The following is a 23,973-nucleotide window of genomic DNA, read 5'->3' as shown; positions in this document are numbered from 1 at the left end:
CATACTATACTTTTTTCACATTCTGGGTCAGAGTTGTTACTTTACTTCCTGCTGCGTCTTTTGTCATAAAAGAATAAGCCATAACGTTTTAAGAAGAAAGGTCTACAATAAAAAGTTTACCTTTATTAGAAACGTGCCCTGCCCTGTATTTACGCAACCCTAAAAACCTGCAAAAGTTCTGGCAGAAAATGGTTACGTCAAGAGATTTAATATTGATAGAGGAATTGTAGTAATTGGTTGCGATGATAAATAACTGTAAGATTGATACAGGACAGTTACAGAGAACATGTTGATCTCAATGAAAAAAATCCAGACCGCATTTTAGGCAATAAGAAAACAAATTAAAATAATCATCAATCCATAGCTTCAAGTTTTTTTTAGCCTTAAGAGAATTGTCCAAAGTCTATTAAGAACTTATAATGACGTTTAGACCAAAAAACTTATTTAACGACCCAATCATATTGTTTATAATAAAGCTTACTAAAATTGTAGCAAGTTTTTTTTTAAACACATAAGTAATACATTTTTTGTATGTGATGTGTACATTTTAAAAACAAATACATTAGTAATTTTTAGTTTGGTTGAAAAATATAGTCTATACGGTATAGCTTAGATTTAAAGGCCCTTTATAGTGCAAGACATGTTATTAACATTTAACTTATGTTAAGGAATTAAGTCAGAGCTTGAAATCACCAGAGTCATTATGAGAAAGATTGAAAATAAAATCCCTGAATATAAAAAGATTGGAAAAATATAATAAAATAAAAATAATAAGAATAATAAAAGATAAAAATAAATCAATAATCTTAATAAATAAATAAATAAGTAGTAATAAAATAAATAAAATAAAAACATTGAATATAAGAAGACCAAAAATAATGCCACTGCTAGGTTGTTGTTATTTAACAAGGTAAGGTTATTTGTTTTTAAGATAAGCAATAAACAAAGATATTAGTGTCAAAAAAGTCTCTGAAATTTACAATTATTTGAGTTCATATGCAAATATAAATAGTTTTTTTATGTCTTTATTGTTATGGATAAAATATATAATTTAATGAGATTGAAATCAAATTTACCAACGTAAATAGAGACAATGAATTTTTTATACAGTCACAATTATAATTTTTTTTTGTTTTTTTAGAGTTTTCTTTTAGTTTCTCAGCTACCCCTCAACCAAAAACAATTCGTATTTGCTATAGTATATTTCGTACCTATGCCCAAAAATTAGGTTTTGCCGGATCAAGATAGTTTTTTAAGTTCGAGAAGAAGTCTAGGTTTGTTTGACAGAGGATATTTAAATGCAAAATAAATAAAAACTTATAATGAAGATTACAAAAAGTTTGCTGCATTAGTCTGGTGACGATCCGTCCTTAAGCACAATGGCCGACACATTACAAAGAGATTGCAATGCTGTATGATTATAATAAGATTTCTCATTTCCAAGACGTCATCTTCACAGAAGCATTGTGCTCACAGTTGTTAACCCAATGTTTTCGTGGACTCTTGTTCTCGTCTCACAACACTGTTAGGGGTTTCTATTATGTAATACCATCTAGCGAAATGGGGTTAGATAATAAGCGGTGATATTATGAGAAAATTTGTACCTTTTCCTTATGCATTGTCATTTTTTCAACTTTCTACCAAAAAGTTCACAATCTCTCTTAATTATTCTCGTCAAATTATGGAAAACCGTATCTTGTTTAAATTTGTACTTGTACTTGTAATGATAATACAGTTTTCTTATGTTATGAAATGAATTATACATTTTCTTTACATAGTTTTCATCTTGTATTCAAGCAGCAATAACAAGCAAAATAATAGTCAACACTTGATCTAAATAATGTAAACCATGGAATCAAACACTCTGTTAAGTTTAAGCTTGTCACAAAGATTATCAACAGTTTAATACGATTGTACACATTGCACGGGGGTGGTATACTTAGTCGTGCTCCTTAAAATTCCAAACAGACAAAACAGCGATTTATAAAATTATAAAATACTATTGTTCAACAACTTTTTTCATTAGCCCAAGTGAAAAAATAATAGAAATTAACCAAACAGTTTTTTTTTTTAATTTACCTGAGTAGCGATTTGATTAAATCATTTTATTGTTATGCTGACACTGCTATATCAACAATTTACTCACTGAAAATAAACAAAGATAGTGCTAAAATAATAAAATACAGCAATGCATATAATTTTATACAATAAAGTTTTTCGGCGCTGATAATTTTGTACTGAAATTGGATTATAAGTAGGAAATTTGCTTTAAAAATGTTGTTTAGGTATGTTGAATGTTTGTTTTAGGTATGTGACTACCATATATTTTAATAAAGTTGGAAAGTTAAAATATTTTTGAAAACGAAATCAATATTTCAATCGTTATTCATCATTCTGAGTATCAAGTGGATTTCAACGAGAAGTTTTGTAAACATGAATTCGTCATTTTCCACCGAATATTGTGAATAAATACATTTTAAATTGAATCAATGAACAATTAATTGTCACAAGAACTGTCGATAGGCCCTTTTTGTGTTTTTGTAATTAAAAACGAGTATAATACAAATTAAATTTCTAGGAAACTTTCCAATTTAAAACATGGCTACAATAATTAACATTGACAAAAGTAATTGTGTAACAAATTTAAATCGTAACCAGCGTTATTAGAATAATATTTAAACATACTATTCTGCTTATGAAAAGGCTTTCTAATTGTGAATTGATAAAACTAATTAGGTACTATTGAAAGAGAAGGATGTCCTTCGTAGTGAAATTTCGCATTTAATTAATTTTGTTATACGATGTGCTTACATTTTACGATTCGAATAAAAAAAATATTATATGCTGAGTATATTAATTATTATAATTCTAACCACAATATGGTCTTGGAAAAAAAACGTAAACTATAAACCTTATGATAACTAAGTATATCAAACGCACACAAAAAATATATCAAACTAGGTAAAAAAACTTCCTCAACAATGGTCATGTAGTGTAACATAGATCCCAATATAAGTATTGTCTATGATTATGTACTAATACATTAGTATTTAACTATACTATTGACTTGGCTATATTTGTTATATTGCACAGTAGGTAATTCAGCACTACCAGTCACAGATCCAACGCATTTAGTAATAAGCTGAATCCATTTTTGTGGCGTTGAAGTAAAGTCCTAAGTTGTGAGCATAAACTAAGAGTTAGAAGCAAAATTTAAGTGCTCAAAAGCTTAAACTACTACTTAAGAGTGGGGTGGTGATTTTTGAGACTTAAATATGGGGTCAAAGTAGATAGATTCTTTCAGAATAAACTTTCTAGTTTAATCTTGAGTTTGAACGCATTAGTAAGAATTCGCAGCCTAGATGACTCTCCAGGGTTATTGAAAAGGTACTTGTTGAAGATAGGGGCGTAGAGGGCTAGATCTTTATTATCCTGTGTACTTCAGGGCTACGATCATAGAAGATCTAACTAAATTGGGGTTGTAGTTGGAACTAGTTGACCTACAAATCCAACAGACTGATGTAACACACTATATTGTACAGGGAGGTGCAGCAAACTAACCTGATGTGGTCTAGGACTTAGGTGAAGACTTGAGTCGTAGTTGTCGAGGTATCTAAACTACATATCTTACAGTAGGTATGTACCCACTAACCTATAGTAGTTAAGGACCTTGGTGAAGACTTTGGTCGTAGATAGCGAACCTACATATCCTACAATGAGATGTACACACTAACCTATAGTAGTTGAGAATCCTTGGCAAAGACTTGGGCCGAAGTTGGCGATACATCTAATCTACACATCCTAGATTGAGTTGTAACACACTAACCTGTAGTAGTTGAGGACCTGGGCGAAGACTCCAGGGTGGCGGTCGAAGAAGTACTCGTTGAGGATGGGGTCGTAGTTGGCGATACATCTAACCTACACATCCTACAGTGATATGTACACACTAACCTGTAGTAGTTGAGGACCTGGGCGAAGACTCCAGGGTGGCGGTCGAAGAAGTACTCGTTGAGGATGGGGTCGTAGTTGGCGAGCGCCTCCGTCAGCCTGGACAGCCGCGTCGCCGGGATCTTCTTGAGCGTCGCCTTGTATGTCTCGTGGCGGATGCCCCCGACGTTTAGGACGACGCGGTTCTCCGCGTCCATGTTGATCAAATTCATGGCGGCCAGCTTCGTAGCAGCTAACACCTCCTTTAACAGGGAGATTGGTTAATAAGGTAAGTAAATATGAGGTAAATTAATGAAGTGAAAATGAAACAGTTAGTATGCACAGAAGAACATCTTCAGTAAGTTATGTTTTGTGTGACTTTGTTGTTTGAAACACGTCTATGTACCTTTGGGTTTGTTTTTTCCAATATTTAATCATGATTTTGTTAAATAAAAAAAAAACTAAATACAAATTTTTCAATTGATTCTTTAATATTTAGTTTGATGATTACGATAGCCCTAGTAGCACAAATATGTATTTTATAAATATTTTATACATTTAAAGTTGTATTTGATAGAACCTCGAATAGAATATATAAATAATATATCTTTAATAACAGTTTGATATATTCAAATATATATTTAAAATATTACCAAAAAGCAATGCAAAATATAAATTAAATATAAGTTTTGAATATATAAAATAGATTCATAATATAATATTGATCAAATAAGTATAGAATGTATAATATAAATATTTTATATGTATATTTTTCCTATTAAATATTTTAAAAAATTATGTGTTAAGAATATTTTAAATATATATATAAAATATTTTTGAAACTATATTATATATTTAAAGTATTTATAAATACATTTTGAAACACGTCATTTATTTTTATTAATAAAATAATAATATATTTGTAGAATATAGGCTATAGCCTATAATCTTTTGTAATTAGCAAATAAATAATTTGCATCTTTTTGTTTTTTATAGTGTCTATCAATTTATACATGCATTTTTTATATGATAATTGCTATTATGAAAGCGTTAAAATTAAGTTAATAATAATACGTACTCTGAATGGTGTCACTCTATCATGCACGTAAAGAAAAAATTACGCATATGGTTAAGAGGCAGTATACATGTTCGGCAGCTACATTTGGGTCAAAAGAGAAAAAAGTGTTGATGGGTTTTATTTTTTAAATTGCAATATGTGACAATGAATGTGATCATAGAAATCTCTAATGATTGGCTAGAAAAGGGTGCTAGCGACTGGTGACCGTTTAAGAAACGAATTACGGAAAAACAGATTAACAGAATCATATTATACTGTTGTATCAAAAAATTTTCAAGTATTGCAAGCATTGCAACTGACGGCCGCTCTTTCACCATTTTAAAACAAATGCTAGCAACAGTCACAAGTAGCTCAGAGGTAAGGTAAGAGGCTCACAAGTCGAGGGACCCAGGTTCGAGACCCACCCGGGTCAAACATATTTTATCCAGTAATTTTTTCAAAATTTGTTTTTATTAACTATTTAATCAATTTACTCAACTGATAATTGTGTTTTTCATACTAAATCTTCATTATTTTATGTTTTTATGTTTAGGCCTCATGAGATGTTTAGAAGAGATATTAAATACATTTTTTATTTAAATATTATTCACTAAAATATATTATTGGAACATATTTTTTTAATATTTAATAGATTCAAAAACATATTTTATATGTATATAATATATTTTAAATATTATATAAAATTGACATTAATACACACTTGAGATATATAAAATAGATTTTAAATATATTTATTGATATGTATTTAATATATATTTGTGCTACTAGGGAGTAAGTAAATCTTAAAAAAGTTTTGACTTTTTGCATTTAAACAATTTTTTGATAGGTAAAATTTATTGAATGCTGGTAAATGAAACGCATATTTTTATACCATTGTAATAAACATGTATTGATGACTCAATCATTGCAACAAAATTAATTTTCTGCCAGTTGTGCCTGTAAATTTCACTACAAGTTAACCTCATAATAATTTGTTTACATGTAGATGTAGGAATAAACAATCATAGCTCTATTTAAAATGGACTACTACATTTTTCTCTGAATTAACACCCAAAAGCACATTCCACTAGTATTTGACTTACTAAGAAACATTATATTACGAAATCTTCTTACATAAAATATTGTAAAATAAGAAATTTTTCAATTTAAAAGTAGGAATTAAACCGAATCTATTCTTATTGTATATTGGTAAATATGCTACATTCTACACGAGGCAGAGAGTTCGTATAAATTACCAAAGTTAGGTACAATGAGAGCGATCCACTTTCAATGTTAGCCAATTTGGTCCAATCACTGCCATTCACCAGCAAACCTCGCACCCATGCATTGGAATAAAACACATGCGTTTTATTTGCCAAATCAATAAATAAACACACTGCTATACTGTACTCCTCCTGAATAGATAAATTAGGATTGTAATAACGAATAGTTATTGAGAAGAATGTGAGATATTTAATAAGTATATTTTAAATTGAAACCAAGAACATTTTATTTCCTATAGAGTTATTCTAAAATTACTAAAAACAAGAGTTACCCAATTATAAATTTAAAATTAAGACACATACACATTAACTTCTTGCGATCAACACCAAAAGGAGTTGCTCTTTGAATATTAAGAAAATAATTATTCACACTTTCAGTTTAAACATTATCTAAGAAGCTAAATTGATTCTTGCTAAGAATTTGTGACCTTTTTATTTGCCAGCCTTTGAAACTAGTTTCTGTAAATCAAGTTTGCACGAATAGTGCATGTTAAGAAGACACCAAGGTCAATAAGCTTGAGCGTGTTTGTGAACGATTTGGCTTTGATTTATTTCAGGTAATTGTTTTGAATACAAAGGCTATCGTGTGGCTGCGATTTAAGCAAATAATCATGTAACTATTAGAAACACTTTCGCCTTTCTCTTATCGATTGGTGCTTAAGGAAACTGCGAGTGAATTGGTGCTCTATTTAACAATGTACAAATGTATCTGTTCATGCACAAATTTCATTTCTACTTATGTGGAATACAAAATAGTGTGAGAATAGTTTACTACGGGTCAGAAGTTTATTAATTCTATAGTTTGCCTGTGATGTTTCGATCAACATCCAGACATTGTTATATAACATGAAATAGCGATTTATATTTAACATGGTTACCATGTTTCGTTATATGTTTGGAACCATTGAATATATAACGTATTCACTGACAACCTCTTTGATCCAGTTGCATCAAATAGGGTTATTCGACTCAACTGGATAAAAGAGGTTATCAGTTAATAGCTACAGCCTAAAAGCGATTAAATATAATAGTAATGCAAAATTGATTATATTTATTGCCAAAAACAATAGTTTAATTATACCTTCTGCTTTAACAGATTTGATTGGAAGGAAATTTGACAACAACTCTGTAGTTCCTTTTTATTTATTTTTAAATAATCATTGGTATCACTTTGTATAACCCGGCAAAATATTATAAATCTTTCTGAAACTTCATTAAGAACAAGGATATATATGAAAAAAAGTATATAGGATAAAAAATGCAAAAGGAAATCAGAGAATTGTTAAGCTTTCAAAATGTACTTGTGCAAATAAAACAAAATAATTCTGCCAGAGTTTAAATTTTAACATGGATTTAGTGGTTGGTAGTTGGTTAATCACAAGAGAAAATTCTTGACTTTCAAGAATTTTTACGATTTTGGTAGAGACAACTCATAGTGTTGAATGAGGAGACTTATTTTTATTTTCATAAGCTCCTCTTGAATCATAAACTAACGTACAAAATTAAAAATAAATAGACATATTCGTAATATCGAAAGGCGTGGTTGGAAAGATTTACTTAAAGATGCTTACGCATAGAGTAGACTATGTTCACTGAAAGGCAGTCCTTCTTTGATATGGGCGTAGCGCCGCGGCCGCCTGCGGGACCCCAGCGCACCCTGAAACAAAAAATAAAATAAAATATAAAACAAATCCAAGCAAAGAAACACAACACAAAGAATGATGAAATTTATTACGTTGTGATATTTGAGGGAGGGTTTAAACTTAGGTGGGTCAGTAGGTCAGTCGGTAGTGGTGATAAAATAAATCAACTGTATCAGCAAACCGACAAATATTTTCTCCTATTAGCTTGACACTAAAATATTGGCACGTTGTACATTTTGGGTGTTGGTAGCATGGTGATTTGCTTCTCAGGACTTCAGGGACGGGTTAAATTCCCGGCTATCCACCAAAAATGGGTTTGCACCACTTGCCCTAAAAGCGTACTCAATTAATAACACTGTACTCAATTTCTCCTGTAAAAAATTCCACCAGCGTAGAAAACATCAATAATATAAAAATAAACATCATACTGTACTACTTAAAAATGAGGACCAGGTAAAATAATCATACTGGGTAACTTGGATGGGGTATATGCAAGGGACCGACAAAAACAAGTGACCTAGAAGGTAAATACTTAGTACATTTCATGAAAATTCATTAGTTTCAAAGCGGAAAAATTTATAAAGCTTTGATATTTAAAGGGAGATGAGTATTATTTAAGTGAGTGGATCAGTGGAAAGTCGAGAATACAAGAAATTAAATTATGAATTTTTATTCTAATGATCTAATAGACAACTTATAGCAACGGCAAAACCTTGGTTCAGGTAATATTAATATGTAAAGAATTATAATGAAAACTAATATTTTACAGTTATATTTGGTAAAAGATATACAGCAGTGTATATGAACAACTAATTATTTATGATGACTAAGTCATTCTCAATGGTAAACAAAATAAACGTTTTAAGCTCAATGATAAAAAGTTGAACAATATTCAATTCATGGCCAAATTATTCTGATAAAATTAACATTAAATGACATGCGTAGATTTCTCATTTTGTGACAGTGCAAAGATGTGCCATGTTTAGAGTTCCATACCATTATGTTTTGACCAAGTAATGGACTGTTACGTAAAGGAGAAATAGATTTTAACACATTTAAGAGACCATTAATTAAATAAAGATACTGAGAAATAAATAATTATACATAAGTTTTGGTGTTTTGGTTTTGTGGTGAAGTTTTAAATTTCACTTGCACTCTTTTTGGGGAGTTTTACAAAATCCCTACTTATTTTCTCGAAACACAACCACAAGCGTGAAATGCAAAAAAATTTAGTGAAACAAAAAATCACGTAATCTACTGTAACAAAGTTCAACTAACGGAAAAAGAGCTTTTGTGTGAGGTAATATTGTGTTTAATATTTATCATCCATGGTGCAAAGGTATTGTGTCTGAGACTTGGAGGCTATTGTGCTCATTGTGTGTAATAATAAAGCACAACGCATTGTGTACTAAAGCACCGGTCAGACGCTAATACACATTCCCTTAATAAGTTTTTGCCTTCAAAGTAAGGATTTATAAGATGCCGATGTGGCTTAATGGTTCACACGTATGTTTGTTGATTGAATATTTATGAAATTAAATTGTGAATGAACAGTAAATATCTTTTGAATATTTATTTCTTGCAGTAAAAATTTTTCACGTTTAAAAGAAAATATTTTTGTCACTAGGATATTTTTAGTGGTCTTCGAAACACAATTTGATGACACATGGTTATGTGAGTTAGCCGAGCATCAAGGGAATATGAAAAGTTTAATTTGATCTGAGATTCTGAATTTAAATTCAGTAGTTTTGTTGTCATACAAATTATACATGGTTTCCCGGAACTGCCTTTTTTTAATTTGTTCCTTGCATCTAGGCAAACATATTTTGCTAGTTTAAAGTTAATTATTGTAGAAGGTCAGTTTATTTAAGAAATTATTGCAGACTTAATCTTAGTTTTATAGTGATTTTTTAGCTTTAGCTGTATTTAAGAGCCTATCTTATTATACTTTTGGTACTTTCTCAAATGAGGACGCAATCAGATTAGAAAACTCTATTTGTTACTATTCTTGATGGATAGTGTCGACAATGTTTGTTAAATAATACAAACACATGTTTCAATACAAAAATAGCCTGAAAAACCATAGTTGCCAGGCCTCATCAGTCTGTAAGTGATTTTCAATCAACAATTCACTATTCAACATCCGTTTGGAAAATGAAACATAATTAAACCAGGTTTGAATAAAAACACCCCTGGAAATTCTTTTATTGCAAAGTAATTTTTTTATGCCAAAATATCGAGGAAGAACAAACTATTACAGAATATTTACAAGTAGTTTTTTTTTTTGAAAACCTTGTTAGCCGATAGCATGTATGACAAGGTTTTGGTATTTTTTGGGGGCATTCACAAGCTGGAATATTAAAATTTAGGCCTCTAATGTAAATAATATATTATTTTTAATAACGAATAAATATATACAGGGTGTCCGGTCATAAGTGTTAAATAAAATTTAGCATTAAACTACATGGTAATGGTGACAGAATGTCGCAAATTTGAGGTTCCCAACTTCAACAGTTAGAGAATAAAAAATAAATTAAGATTTTTCAAAAATTATTGTAGTTGTTATGAAAAAGGTTATTTTACTCTGTTAAAAATGCACTTACTGTCAATTTCAATGTCATTTTCAGAATCCTCACAAAATTTTAAACAGATATAACACATAATCGTTGGGGTGCGGAAAAATATTCAATTTAAAATTCTTCATAAAACAAATTATTTTTATATCGACGAAAATGTAAATAACATTCAGCAATTTATTTCTCGGTTGTTGAGTTCCGGCGAGGTTATCAAATATGACTAAAAACTTCCTTATTTAAAGCGCTTTACAATGGTGTATAATAGTTTTTACCGTATTTCAAATTTCCTAATGTAATTCGATCATTATTGTGAAAAAACATGGTCGGGCAAAGAAAATCTATTGTGAAGAATAATACATTTAAGTGCAGGCAACAAATAATTTGATTTTTTTCTCGCATGCAACGCTTTGTTTATAACTACCAAGCTAAGAAAAGAAACATAGTAGTAAAATGTTTTTGTGATAAAGTTACGGTAATCGTATATTTTTCATATAAAGTTTAAATTATCTCCCGGAATTTCTATCTTGTTGAATGGATTTAGTCAATAGATTCAGGTATTTTACTGATAACATTATCCAAGCGATAAGAAAACAAAGCGAACCAGTAGTCATATTTAAAAAAGATCTATCAGTCATATGTGGACAGTGATCGGTCAACTATGTCTTTTTCGATTCGGGAGTATGTTGAAATGCATTTTGTTTATGGTTTGTGTAACGGTAATGCGTCGGCTGCTCAGAGAGAGTACCAGAATCGGTATCCTGATCGCACCACCCCCAGTACTCAGGTGTTTACTAGAGTGCATCAACGTTTGCTGGAAACAGGATCGGTTGAGAAGAAAAAGAAAGAAGTAGGACCTGTGCATGATGTTGCAGCTGAAGAGGGTGTAATTCAGAGAGTTATGGATAATCCTACTACTAGTGTTAGGCAGCTTGCCCTTGAAACTAGTATGTCCCGGTGGAAAGTACATAAAGTGTTAAAGAGCAATAACTTCCATCCGTATCATTTTACAAAGGTCCAAGGATTGGAGCCTCGTGACTTCGAATCCAGAAAGGAGTTCTGCCGCTGGCTTCTTCAACGTGATATTGTTGAATATCACTTCCTTAAAAAAATACTATGGACTGACGAATCCCGTTTTACCAGAGAAGGTGTGATAAATATTCACAACATGCATCTTTGGAATAATGAAAATCCTAAAGCCTCCAGAGAAGCTTCTTTTCAAAAAAGGTTTGGGATCAACGTGTGGGCAGGTGTGATTGGAGATCGGTTAATTGGTCCTCATATCTTCGAAGGAAATCTGAACGGTGATTTATATCTAGATTTTCTTCAGCACTCTCTACCTCAGTTGTTGGATGAAATTGATCCTCAACTAAGAGCTGAAATCATATTTCAGCAGGATGGTGCTCCACCACATTTTACTGAAAGCGTTCGGTTGTGGCTATCCCAAAACTACCCGACATGGATTGGACGTGGAGGAAGTGTGACATGGCCTCCTCGATCTCCAGACTTGAGCCCGTTAGATTTTTTTGTTTGGGGTTACATGAAAAGTCTAGTTTACTCAACTGTTGTAAACTCTGAAGTTGAGTTACGGGAGAGAATCTTTGAGGCTGCTGGGAAAGTAAGGGAAAAATTGACGTATGAGGTCACAGTTGGCGCAATCCGCAAAAGAGCTAGGGCCTGCTTGCGGGAAAACGGTGGGCACTTTACACCCAAACTGTGATTTGTGCTTCGGACAAAGTATGTCATTGATTTGTTTAATGTGTTAACTATCCTTTCATATTTAAATTAAAGTGTGTATTGTATTTTTTACTAATGTGTTGTGTTTTTTAATTACAAATTTTCCAAAGTCTTAAAAAAAACTCTTTAGTTTGATGGAAGTGTAGTCTGGTCAATCATAAATTATACACACCCTCATCATCAGTGGTCAGCTCATAAAATAGTAAGTAAAAGTTTATTATTTTTTACAATATCTGTTTTGGCTTTACCGTGATTTTTCACAATAGTGCGTAAAATTCACCATGGATTTGACAGTAGGTAAATGTTGTTATACATCATTGTAAAGCGCTTTAAATAAGGAAGTTTTTAGTCATATTTGATAACCTCGCCGGAACTCAACAACCGAGAAATAAATTGCTGAATGTTATTTACATTTTCGTCGATATAAAAATAATTTGTTTAACGAAGAGTTTTAAATTGAATATTTTTCCGCACCCCAACGATTATGTGTTATATCTGTTTAAAATTTTGTGAGGATTCTGAAAATGACATTGAAATTGTCAGTAAATGCATTTTTAACAGAGTAAAATAACCTTTTTCATAACAACTACAATAATTTTTGAAAAATCTTAATTTATTTTTTATTCTCTAACTGTTGAAGTTGGGAACCTCAAATTTGCGACATTCTGTCACCATTACCATGTAGTTTAATGCTAAATTTTATTTAACACTTATGACCGGACACCCTGTATAGTCAGACACAAACAACTGGTATGTAAACTATTTTTATGATCGTTTTATTGTTTATTATTATTGTTTATTATTTATCAACCCTCATAGTTTAGTAATCAAGCTATTTCGCACTTGTCCTTAGCTATTAAAAAAATCTAGGCGATTATAAATGTGTTTAAAAATAAATGTCATTTAATGTATAAATCTTCACAATCCCAACAGCTATACTTCAAAATTTATAAGTGAACACCCTTTGGCTTTTAAACACTTGGAAAATGATGTCCCCGAAGAGAAAGTCTGTTAAAATATCAATCATCAGCTGAAAACAGCGGGATAAATATTTCATGAGCAGAGACAAACCATTTCTTGTCGAGTGGTTAAAGAGGAACTAACCACTCCAAGAAGAGAGAGTGGGGGTGGATCAATGATCAGTGGTAGAGCAACAAAAACAATGTCATCCCTTTGAGAGATGGCATTATAAGCGGTACCACCCCAACCGAACTGTTGCTGTGAAAACAATAAATTCATTAATATGACTGATTCTGTGTGTTAGGAAGGGATTCAATGGTGAACATTTCAAAATATTCAAGATTTTTTAAAATATAAACACATTTTTTATACGGGGTGAATCAGACCACACGTGCAGAACGGTTTGGCCCAACAAGCGTGCAAAAAATCATTTTTTCATAAAAAATCTGCCATAAAATTTTTTGTATGTGACAAATTTAAAATGTCACTTTAGGCAACAAACTATCTGGCTCTAAAACTTATCTGCCACAAGACTGAATTTGAGATCTATTCTTTCTTTAACGCAGCACATCGACATTAATTTAACTAAACGTTTGAAATACCTCGCTTTACAAAGCTGAAGTCAAGGCGGTTGGCTAGTAATCTCAGCCTTGCCCTACAAAAGGTAATTAATTCCCTAGGGAAAGCAGTCAGAAGACAGTCATTAGCTGTGTTGAATCTCATGGGCATGTATTGACACTTTCTGTACACCGCTAATATAGAATCTTCATAACCATTCAGTAATTCTTCTCCGTTAAGTGAAAATTCTATACAAAGAGTGATTGACCAGTGGATGTTACTAGTTTGTAAAACATTGTCAAATAGTTAGTAAAATATAACGAATATATGTTGTAAATAGTTTTGTTTCAAGAAGCAGTTTTTGACTGGCCACCTTTTGAGGAATTAGGATAATGCAGGATAGAAATTTCAATTAAAAACTGGAGGAGTTGATCCACCTCCAAGAACGTTGTTGTTTTAAACACAGAAACGTTGAAGAATTTCGAAAATTATATCAATATAAAATATTACATAGTTAAAAATCGCAACATAATTAAAATCACTTTAATGTTCTACTGTGTCTTTAACTGGCATATTTTGATTAACGATTACTATCAAATGGGTAAATTTTAGAGTGGGGTATGTTTTTACCCTGTGACTTCTATGTTCAAACAGCAACTTACTTTGTCCAATTATTTATAACTATGGGACGTAGGAAGTTCTGGATGATTCAATAAGAATGGCTGAAGTCTATATCCTAGATTATGCACAATAAGTCTAATTTATTCTACCATAACTATTGTTGGTATAGTAAAGTTTATTAAGTACTTTTCAAGCTTTATAGGTCCCCAATTTGTCTTAAATACGGCCTTAATCTGTAACAAGGCTTCATGTACTCTCTTCTACAACACTCTAATCCATTTATGTAATCTACTAAACCATCACTCACGTCACTTACGGAAGAAATGATTGATTGATAGTTTCACGTACTACTTAATAAACTAATTTGCTAAAAGCGCTATTTTACTGTCAAATATAAACATATTTTTCATCCAATGTGGCTTGAATATAGCGTTTTTAAAGCTAAAAAAGTAAACCATATCTACTCATATGTAGTTAGCAATAATATCAGTATAAAATGTAGAAATACTAAGAAATAACGAATTTAGTTACTAGAATTTTCCTGGACATGGACAAAGTGACATAAATAAATTAGGGATGCTGTTATGTAATGTACTAATATATAAAGATCTAAAATATGTCAGAACAAAAGCAATAGAACTTATTGTATTATTCTCAAAATCACAGGGACTGGAGCAAGTAAGATAATTAAAACATCATATAATATAATACACACGTTAGGTTGTAGTACCAGAAAGCAATATCTATTATAAATAAACGATAAATATTTTGAGCTTCTTAGCAAATTAGAACGAAGAGACCCTCGAGTCGCCTGTCATACTCAATATAGATGTTGATTAGAAAAGTTCAATATGAGAGAGTTGGCAAACTCATTCCAATAAAATTTGTCCAACACTTTTAAACCCCCTTTTTATAATGAAACTATTACGATCTTGCTGAAATCAAAAGGTGGGCATTTTTAGTATAGGGAAAGTAAAATTACTGTAAATAGATTTATTTGCAGTTAAATTAGAAACATTAGGAGGTTGAAATAACCAAACCAATGGCTGTCTTTCGATAATTTTGTTTTAAAGTTTAACATTCATAATTGTGTACAGCATAAGTGGCAATTTTCATGCTTTATTAGAATTTTAGGAATCTAACTTAATAACTACTTAAAATATGTCGAAAATAACTGTAAAAAGTGATCAACTATTAGAAACATAAATATCTTCGTTAAGGTTTGGTCAAAAGACAAAAAACGTGTCTTAAATCAACTGTTAAATAGGAAATGACGTAAGAGAAGGCAAGTCACTAGGCGATATTATCTGAGTTGTTGTTTTTATCATTTCAAGGGATTTAAGAGATTGAAATTTGTTTTTTTGTTTCTATACACTAGGAAAAAAAATGTCAATGGTGTATTTTTTAATTTTAAGCAATAACCTCCTTAAAATAAATAATTATTTAACAGTAGGGCCAATACCTGTATAACATTTCCTATAAATACCCAAAAAATTGGCTTTATATATTTGAGTCATGTCTTACATTGTATTTTGAAAAGGCAAACTAACAGAATAGTACTTAAAAGTTGGTTATTCATATAATTAATGCTTACGTGATGTTTTTATTTTCAAAGCTATTTACTACGGTACTGAATTGATCGGTTGGTTCAAGAGATAGTGGGAGGGGAACATCCATCATTTTTTACCACCACTAATGGACGACTTATCGGAATACTTTCAACTCGTCTTTCATCTAAGACGGCTGCTTTCATCTCAGCTGTAAAAGAAATCCTTAAGATAAGTCTAATTGAATTACCAAAGCTGCTATGTAGCTGTTTAAAAGTGTAATGGCCTATAATAGGTATAGTATTATGTTTAGTCGTACTCGGTGAATTTGATGCATTAGAAATTTCCTAACGGATTTGTTTAATATCAACTTGAACTGTAGTAGTAACCACAAAATATTCCTAGAAAACAATACTCAAGCAAATAAATAACGCATTACAACAAGTTTCTATGTGTGAAAATATTTCAATAGCATGTCAAAATATGACAAAGATGATACAATTAACACATTACTACATAATAGATTATATTAAAACAATAATTAATAAGTATTCTTTACTGCATGTCATTGTGATGCATGCATTTGAAATATTCAGCTGTTGATGTTTTTGTTGTAGCCTAAATAAATCTGCTGATGAAAATTCCACTTTCCCCCTACCCTTATCTGCCTTTCATTACGAAGTTAGCTTAATTTTGATTGAGTAAATTCCATGTTAAACATCTTAGTTACATCACTAAATGCATAGTGGTATTATTATAGCAATATTATGGATATTTATAGTAGTTTACGCAATGATTGCGTAAACACTATTCACGCGAGTTGCGTACCTACACTACTTTACCTACGACAGTGTTTTAATTACTAAAAATTACTACTCAAAATTAATTTTAGAGAGGTTATGTTTTCGTTTATTACCTCTCATTGCCACTGGCAGTGATGCAACGAAACATTGTAACAAACACTAGTTGCACCACTCAACAATTAAATTGGCCTGAACAGCTGATAAGTTGAAGTTCGAATATCATTACAATTTAACTTATTCTCTCTCAAGTCTCAATCCTTGAATTGGTCCGTTACTCGTGTTGTAATGAATAAAACTATGTTGTTATGAAAGTAAACAATGCTTTTATGTGAAATTTTTTAATTCTAAGAACAACTGAAACGGCTACTTAAAAAAACTCTCGTAGGTAAAAGTATTAAAAGTTACATCAGCTAGTGTAATAACAAATCCCATAATAGTGTATAATGACAAATCCCAATAACTGTAAGTAGTGGAAACTAACAAAGGAATGAAAAACATGATATTGTTTAGATAAAAAGGGTTGCTGCGCTTTTCATCCGATAGTATTCGCAGATCCAGAGGGTAGTTAATTGTCGAACGATATCACACCGACGATATATTTCAGCTGAAGAATAGCATTGTCCTACGTGATACATGACGTCACCCGGTGTGACCTGGCGAGTCGAGTGTTGTGGCTTTGAATGAAAGAGGAATTTGTTGAATGCAATTTGGTCTAAAATATAAAACCCTCAGTAAAACTGCATTTACAAGAAATATGTAAGCGTTAATAGAACTTGGACTTTATAAAACTGTAAAAAAAATGATAGAACGATTCTGTGCCTGATTACTTTTCCAGCTCGGCATTCTTTATGTTGTGAGTGATTGTTAGCCCTTATTAACTTTTTCCTCTTCAGGAAAACGGCTGTCTTAAAAACACGTGTTATAGGACTACATATTAGCCATCACAAACTTATAAATTTGTTGTGGTGTGAGTAGCCTCCGGATTGCGAATAATAACTATGATAGTGGTTTAAATACCTTATTCTTGCAATCCAATTGTTGTCTTCACAACTAGTTTCAACCTGCTAGGAGGTCATCATCAGGTGAGTACAAGGATGATATTACTTCATATGAAGGTCGTCAGTAACAGTTTTTTCACATTCACACAAACACACGACGAATAAACACATAGTGCGCACACATATACGGCCGATAAAAACATTTAACTCGACAAGCGGACCCGTGTTGATAATGCGGAAGTTGCGTCTAGACTGTAGGGTAAACAGCTGGTCAAGCATCACGCGCATTTTCTTATCGCTCGTCGGTTCCATTCCCATTGTCTCTGCCCTCCCCTTCCTTCTCCAGTATTTCTATTGCAGTGTTGTATATGACGTTTGAATTAAAATAAAGTTGGTCGTTTAAAAACATTATCCATGTCTGATTTGACGGCTCTATATATCTCGAATTCTTCCAGGGTGTTAATTTTAAACTTGTCCTGTGACGTATGTAAAATTTCCATGTTTTCATTAATGCTGCTGTAATTATGCTGATGAGTAATTAAATGTTCGGCAAAGGTTGAAGTTTGTTTTGAGGTGGTCTTCTTTGGTACGTGCTCCTTAAAGCGTTTGGAGAAAGAGCGGGAAGTTTGGCCTATGTAATACTTATTACAATCTGAACAGTTGATTTTGTAAACACCACTTTTTTCATATTTAAGTTTAGTTGTATTTGGTCTTTCTTTCAGAAGTGGTCCAAGATTGTTTTTTGTTCTAAAGGATACAGTTATGTTATTTTTCCCCATTAATGATTTGAATTTATTACTAAGACACGAATTATAGTCAGCTGATAAGAACTTTTTATTTTGGTTCACTCTTTCTGTTTTGTTTTGGTGTTTCAAAATTAATTTATCTATTAACGTGGTCGTGTATCCATTGGAGACGGCAATGTGTTTTATGATGTTTATCTCTTCGTTGTAATCGTCCGTGCTCATTGGAATTGATAACAATCTATTTACAAAACAATGATATGCGGCTAATTTCTGTGAAAATGGATGGTGTGAGTCTGAATGTATTGTTTGGTCGGAGCAGGTGGGTTTCCGGTAGATTTTAAACTGTAAGCTGTCATTATGTTTTGATATGGTAAGGTCCAGAAAATTAATGGAATTATTTTTCTCCTCTTCTAATGTGAACTTAATATTATTGTGAATATGGCATAAATAAGCATTTAGAAGGGATAGCTGTCTGTTGTTACCATTGAACAGGACAATGGTATCGTCTACATATCGATAGTAGAAAATTATTTTGTTCTTATATCGGTTGGAGTCAGTAAACAAGTGCTGGTTCTCGATGTGGTTTAAGAATACTTCAGAAAGAATGCTGGAGAGGGGGGAGCCCATGGCTAGGCCGTCATTTTGTAAGTAGAACTTATCTTGAAACTGGAAGTAGTTTTGTTTTAATATCGTATTTAATAGTGAAATTAACTCATTGATGGCGTTGGGTGACAATTTGGAATTTTTTCGAAGGTTTTGTTCAAGAATCTGCACGGTTTCTTTGACGGGTACATTCGTGTATAAATTGACAATATCAAAAGATGCCAACTTATAATTTCCGCTAATTTGTTGATTTTTTATTTTTTTCAACGAGTTCAATACTGTTCTTAACACTGTGATTATTTTCCAGCACAATTTCTTTCCTTATAATTTTATCTAATCTCTTAGCTACTTTATATGCTGGAGAAGGCATGAAATTTACTAAAGGTCGAATTGGGACATCTGGTTTGTGAATTTTCGGAAGGCCCCTGAGGACCGGTGCTTGTGGGTTCGTAACTTTTAGAGAAAATATATCATTAACTGACAATAAGTTCTTGCTCTCGGATATTGATTTATTGATTAATTTGGCGTAAGAGGTTGTTGGGTCTTTGTTAAGAAGTTCGATGTTATTGTTACTTATAAAGTCACAAACTTTATTCACATAAATATCTTTATCCATTATGACAATTGAGTTGCCTTTATCGGCTTTTGTAATCAATGCGTTCCCCTCAGCAAGTTTGTTCCTGATGCTAGTTACAGCCTGTCGCATTGACTTGTACTTGTTGTTTAGTTTCCTTGTGCCTATCGAGTTCCTCATAACCTGTTTGGCTTTATTCGCCATGATGAATCTAGTGGATTCACGAATGTTATCGTCTCTGATTGCTCTTATTGACGATTCAATGTTCAATAACTCATTGAACAGACTGAATTTTTTGTTATTCGGGAAATTGAAATTGAGACCTTTGTTCAATAAACTTAACTCAATGTCATTAAATTGTATGTCTGTATTGTTTATAACCCTCTTAAAAAATGTGTGTGTGCATTTTATTATTTCTTTAACGTGTTGAGATTCCAATAAATTTTTGATTTTTTTATCTTGACTTTTCTTTTTAGTAAAAATCTTTTTACTCACTTGTTGATTAATTTCATTAAGTACATTTGTCTGTTGGCTAGGATGTAATTTATTTAATAGCTCTAAGTGTTTCGTTAATAGAAGTTTGTTCAATCGGCTTTTCTTGGAATAAAGATGTTTTACTTCATTCTTAATCCATGTGGATTCAGCGGACTTTTTGGCTTTTAAGGCAGCTTTAGATTTACCACTAACTTTTACGTTCACATAATGTGGCACTACGTTATTGTCTAAACATGTTTTGTTGAATCTTATGTTCTCTATTGTTTTGCATAATTTTAGTTTTATATCCTTGTACTGAAAGGCTAATTTTGCTTGATCAGCTTCTAACTTCATTGTGGTGTGAGTAGCCTCCGGATTGCGAATAATAACTATGATAGTGGTTTAAATACCTTATTCTTGCAATCCAATTGTTGTCTTCACAACTAGTTTCAACCTGCTAGGAGGTCATCATCAGGTGAGTACAAGGATGATATTACTTCATATGAAGGTCGTCAGTAACAGTTTTTTCACATTCACACAAACATACGACGAATAAACACATAGTGCGCACACATACATGGGCTCCCCCCTCTCCAGCATTCTTTCTGAAGTATTCTTAAACCACATCGAGAACCAGCACTTGTTTACTGACTCCAACCGATATAAGAACAAAATAATTTTCTACTATCGATATGTAGACGATACCATTGTCCTGTTCAATGGTAACAACAGACAGCTATCCCTTCTAAATGCTTATTTATGCCATATTCACAATAATATTAAGTTCACATTAGAAGAGGAGAAAAATAATTCCATTAATTTTCTGGACCTTACCATATCAAAACATAATGACAGCTTACAGTTTAAAATCTACCGGAAACCCACCTGCTCCGACCAAACAATACATTCAGACTCACACCATCCATTTTCACAGAAATTAGCCGCATATCATTGTTTTGTAAATAGATTGTTATCAATTCCAATGAGCACGGACGATTACAACGAAGAGATAAACATCATAAAACACATTGCCGTCTCCAATGGATACACGACCACGTTAATAGATAAATTAATTTTGAAACACCAAAACAAAACAGAAAGAGTGAACCAAAATAAAAAGTTCTTATCAGCTGACTATAATTCGTGTCTTAGTAATAAATTCAAATCATTAATGGGGAAAAATAACATAACTGTATCCTTTAGAACAAAAAACAATCTTGGACCACTTCTGAAAGAAAGACCAAATACAACTAAACTTAAATATGAAAAAAGTGGTGTTTACAAAATCAACTGTTCAGATTGTAATAAGTATTACATAGGCCAAACTTCCCGCTCTTTCTCCAAACGCTTTAAGGAGCACGTACCAAAGAAGACCACCTCAAAACAAACTTCAACCTTTGCCGAACATTTAATTACTCATCAGCATAATTACAGCAGCATTAATGAAAACATGGAAATTTTACATACGTCACAGGACAAGTTTAAAATTAACACCCTGGAAGAATTCGAGATATATAGAGCCGTCAAATCAGACATGGATAATGTTTTTAAACGACCAACTTTATTTTAATTCAAACGTCATATACAACACTGCAATAGAAATACTGGAGAAGGAAGGGGAGGGCAGAGACAATGGGAATGGAACCGACGAGCGATAAGAAAATGCGCGTGATGCTTGACCAGCTGTTTACCCTACAGTCTAGACGCAACTTCCGCATTATCAACACGGGTCCGCTTGTCGAGTTAAATGTTTTTATCGGCCGTATATGTGTGCGCACTATGTGTTTATTCGTCGTGTGTTTGTGTGAATGTGAAAAAACTGTTACTGACGACCTTCATATGAAGTAATATCATCCTTGTACTCACCTGATGATGACCTCCTAGCAGGTTGAAACTAGTTGTGAAGACAACAATTGGATTGCAAGAATAAGGTATTTAAACCACTATCATAGTTATAAATTTGCTCTTTTTCTTCCACGGGAAAATAAACCGCATGTTTCATAGTTTTAAAATTCGTCCGCTGATTTCCCCGATGAGAATAGCCCAGATTAGCAAAAATAGTATAATTTTGTTTTTGATATTTCCCACGATTGTTATTAAGTAATATTATGAACTAGCTGGCTCGACAGACGTCGTCCTGTCCTAACGTGGTTTTATGTCAAATGCTTGTTCATTTTCAAGATCCTGGTTGAAGTTCGTTCGCTATGCTCACTCACCTTTAGGTTGGAGCTCGTTTGCTGCGCTCACTTGCCTTCAGGTTAGCTCGTTCGCTACGCTAACTCGCCTCCAGGTTGAAGTTCGTTCGCTACGCTCACTCACCTTTTGGTTGCAAATTAGCTGTTGTCATAAATAAAAAAAAATAATCGTGCTGCACCCTGTTGGTAAACTTATTAACTTTTTAATGCTATTGAACATCACAGAATCAAATTGTTTAGTTGAACCAGCTGTTAAGATTCTTTAATTCCATTTAAATATGAGTACTCATAAGGTTAACATGGGAAACTCCAGAGCCACTGGGGCGGAGCCCTTTTGACGGATCTGCACCAAACTTCACACAAACCATCCTTGAACAAAGCTTAATAAGGCCTGAAAGTTTCATTACAATCTGTCAAGCGGTTTCGGAGTCCATAAAGGACAAACAAACATACATACAAACATACATTGGATTTTATATATATAGATTTCACTAAAATATATAGATCATTAACGGAATTTAGATAAATATATACATACGTATTAAATCATTTTAGAAATACATTTGAATGCATTATTGTGTTAGTAGATTTAATACGGATTGCATCTAAATATAACTAACATTTATTTGTAAATTATGGCAAAACAAGAAGGAAACCATACTGGTAGCAAATTAATAAGCGTACAACAAAAAAATGGCCAAAATTCCTTTTTTGTGATGTTTTAGCTAATAATGAAGTACGAGGAAAAATATACACACGGATCTACAGTGTAAATCTTTTTGATCCTCGAGCCAAATTTCTGCTTTTGTCGATAAGAGTCACTTTTGGTTATAGCGATAAAAGATATAAATGGTGCAAATGTTGTTAAATTATTGATTGTTGATTTTATACAGCCTAGAAATAGTAACTGTTTCCTACAGTCAATGATCAAATTAGTTCTGTAGCCAATATTGTGACCTAAAAAAGAGCTTTCATTATTATCTTATTTTCCATCAAATAAAATATTTATGATATCGTTAAAGGTTGTTATGGAACATTACTACTGTCCATAGAGTTTTTTAATCAACAAAAACGCGAATGTTTAATGAAATTACTATCGAAATAGTCCTACCTTATAACACGTTTAACGTGACATTCTTGTTGTGATTACTAATTCGTTACACAATTTTAGTCTCCAATGTGATGTTTTAATTGCTGATTTCATAATCACCTACAATCGATGAATAATACAATTTATTTTCCATAATGCAGAATAATTATCGAAGCACGTATTGGCTCAGTAATTATGATATTAAATAATTAAGGGGGATTGATTTGGTTTGTTTTAATAATAATATACTTTAGGTAATAAATGAAATAGTCAAACAACTGGGTAGCCGAGTGGTTAAAGTTCGCACCTGGTACCCAAAAGGTCACCGGTTCGATCCTGAAAAAAATGTATTTTTTATGGTTCGAAACTGGACCCAGCTGACTACTGTAAACCGATAAAGTAAAATAATTTTTTCATAGATATATGGAACATATGAACAAAGGTTAATCAAAAATCCTTTATCCGATTGCAATTGTAAACAGATAATTTTATTGATATTCTTACATAATCGCATTTTTGTCTCTTATTGAGATATTATTTAAATTTTCTAATTTATTTTTCAGGTAATCGTGAAAAATATAAAA

At 32.0% G+C, this 23,973-nt stretch overlaps 1 protein-coding gene across 1 annotated transcript in view; it reads right to left on the bottom strand.

Moving 5' to 3' along the window:
• Positions 1–23,973, bottom strand: part of LOC128988442 (potassium voltage-gated channel protein Shaw-like) — a 363,678-nt gene that overhangs the window by 56,420 nt on the left and 283,285 nt on the right. The window contains exons 2-3 of the mRNA XM_054409725.1: positions 7,839–7,924; positions 3,952–4,190 (exon numbers count right to left, since the gene is read on the bottom strand). Of these exons, the coding sequence (XP_054265700.1) occupies positions 3,952–4,160 (209 nt within the window). The 5' untranslated portion in view covers positions 4,161–4,190; positions 7,839–7,924. The remainder of the gene's footprint in view (positions 1–3,951; positions 4,191–7,838; positions 7,925–23,973) is intronic.

The sequence above is a fragment of the Macrosteles quadrilineatus genome, unplaced genomic scaffold (genome assembly GCF_028750875.1).
Source record: "Macrosteles quadrilineatus isolate MER2022 unplaced genomic scaffold, UCM_ALF_1.0 Scaffold_3__2_contigs__length_128488019, whole genome shotgun sequence".
NCBI classification, from domain to species: Eukaryota; Metazoa; Arthropoda; class Insecta; order Hemiptera; family Cicadellidae; genus Macrosteles; species Macrosteles quadrilineatus.
Note: the sequence above shows the minus strand (reverse complement) of the source record. Positions and strands in the feature narration are given on the sequence as shown.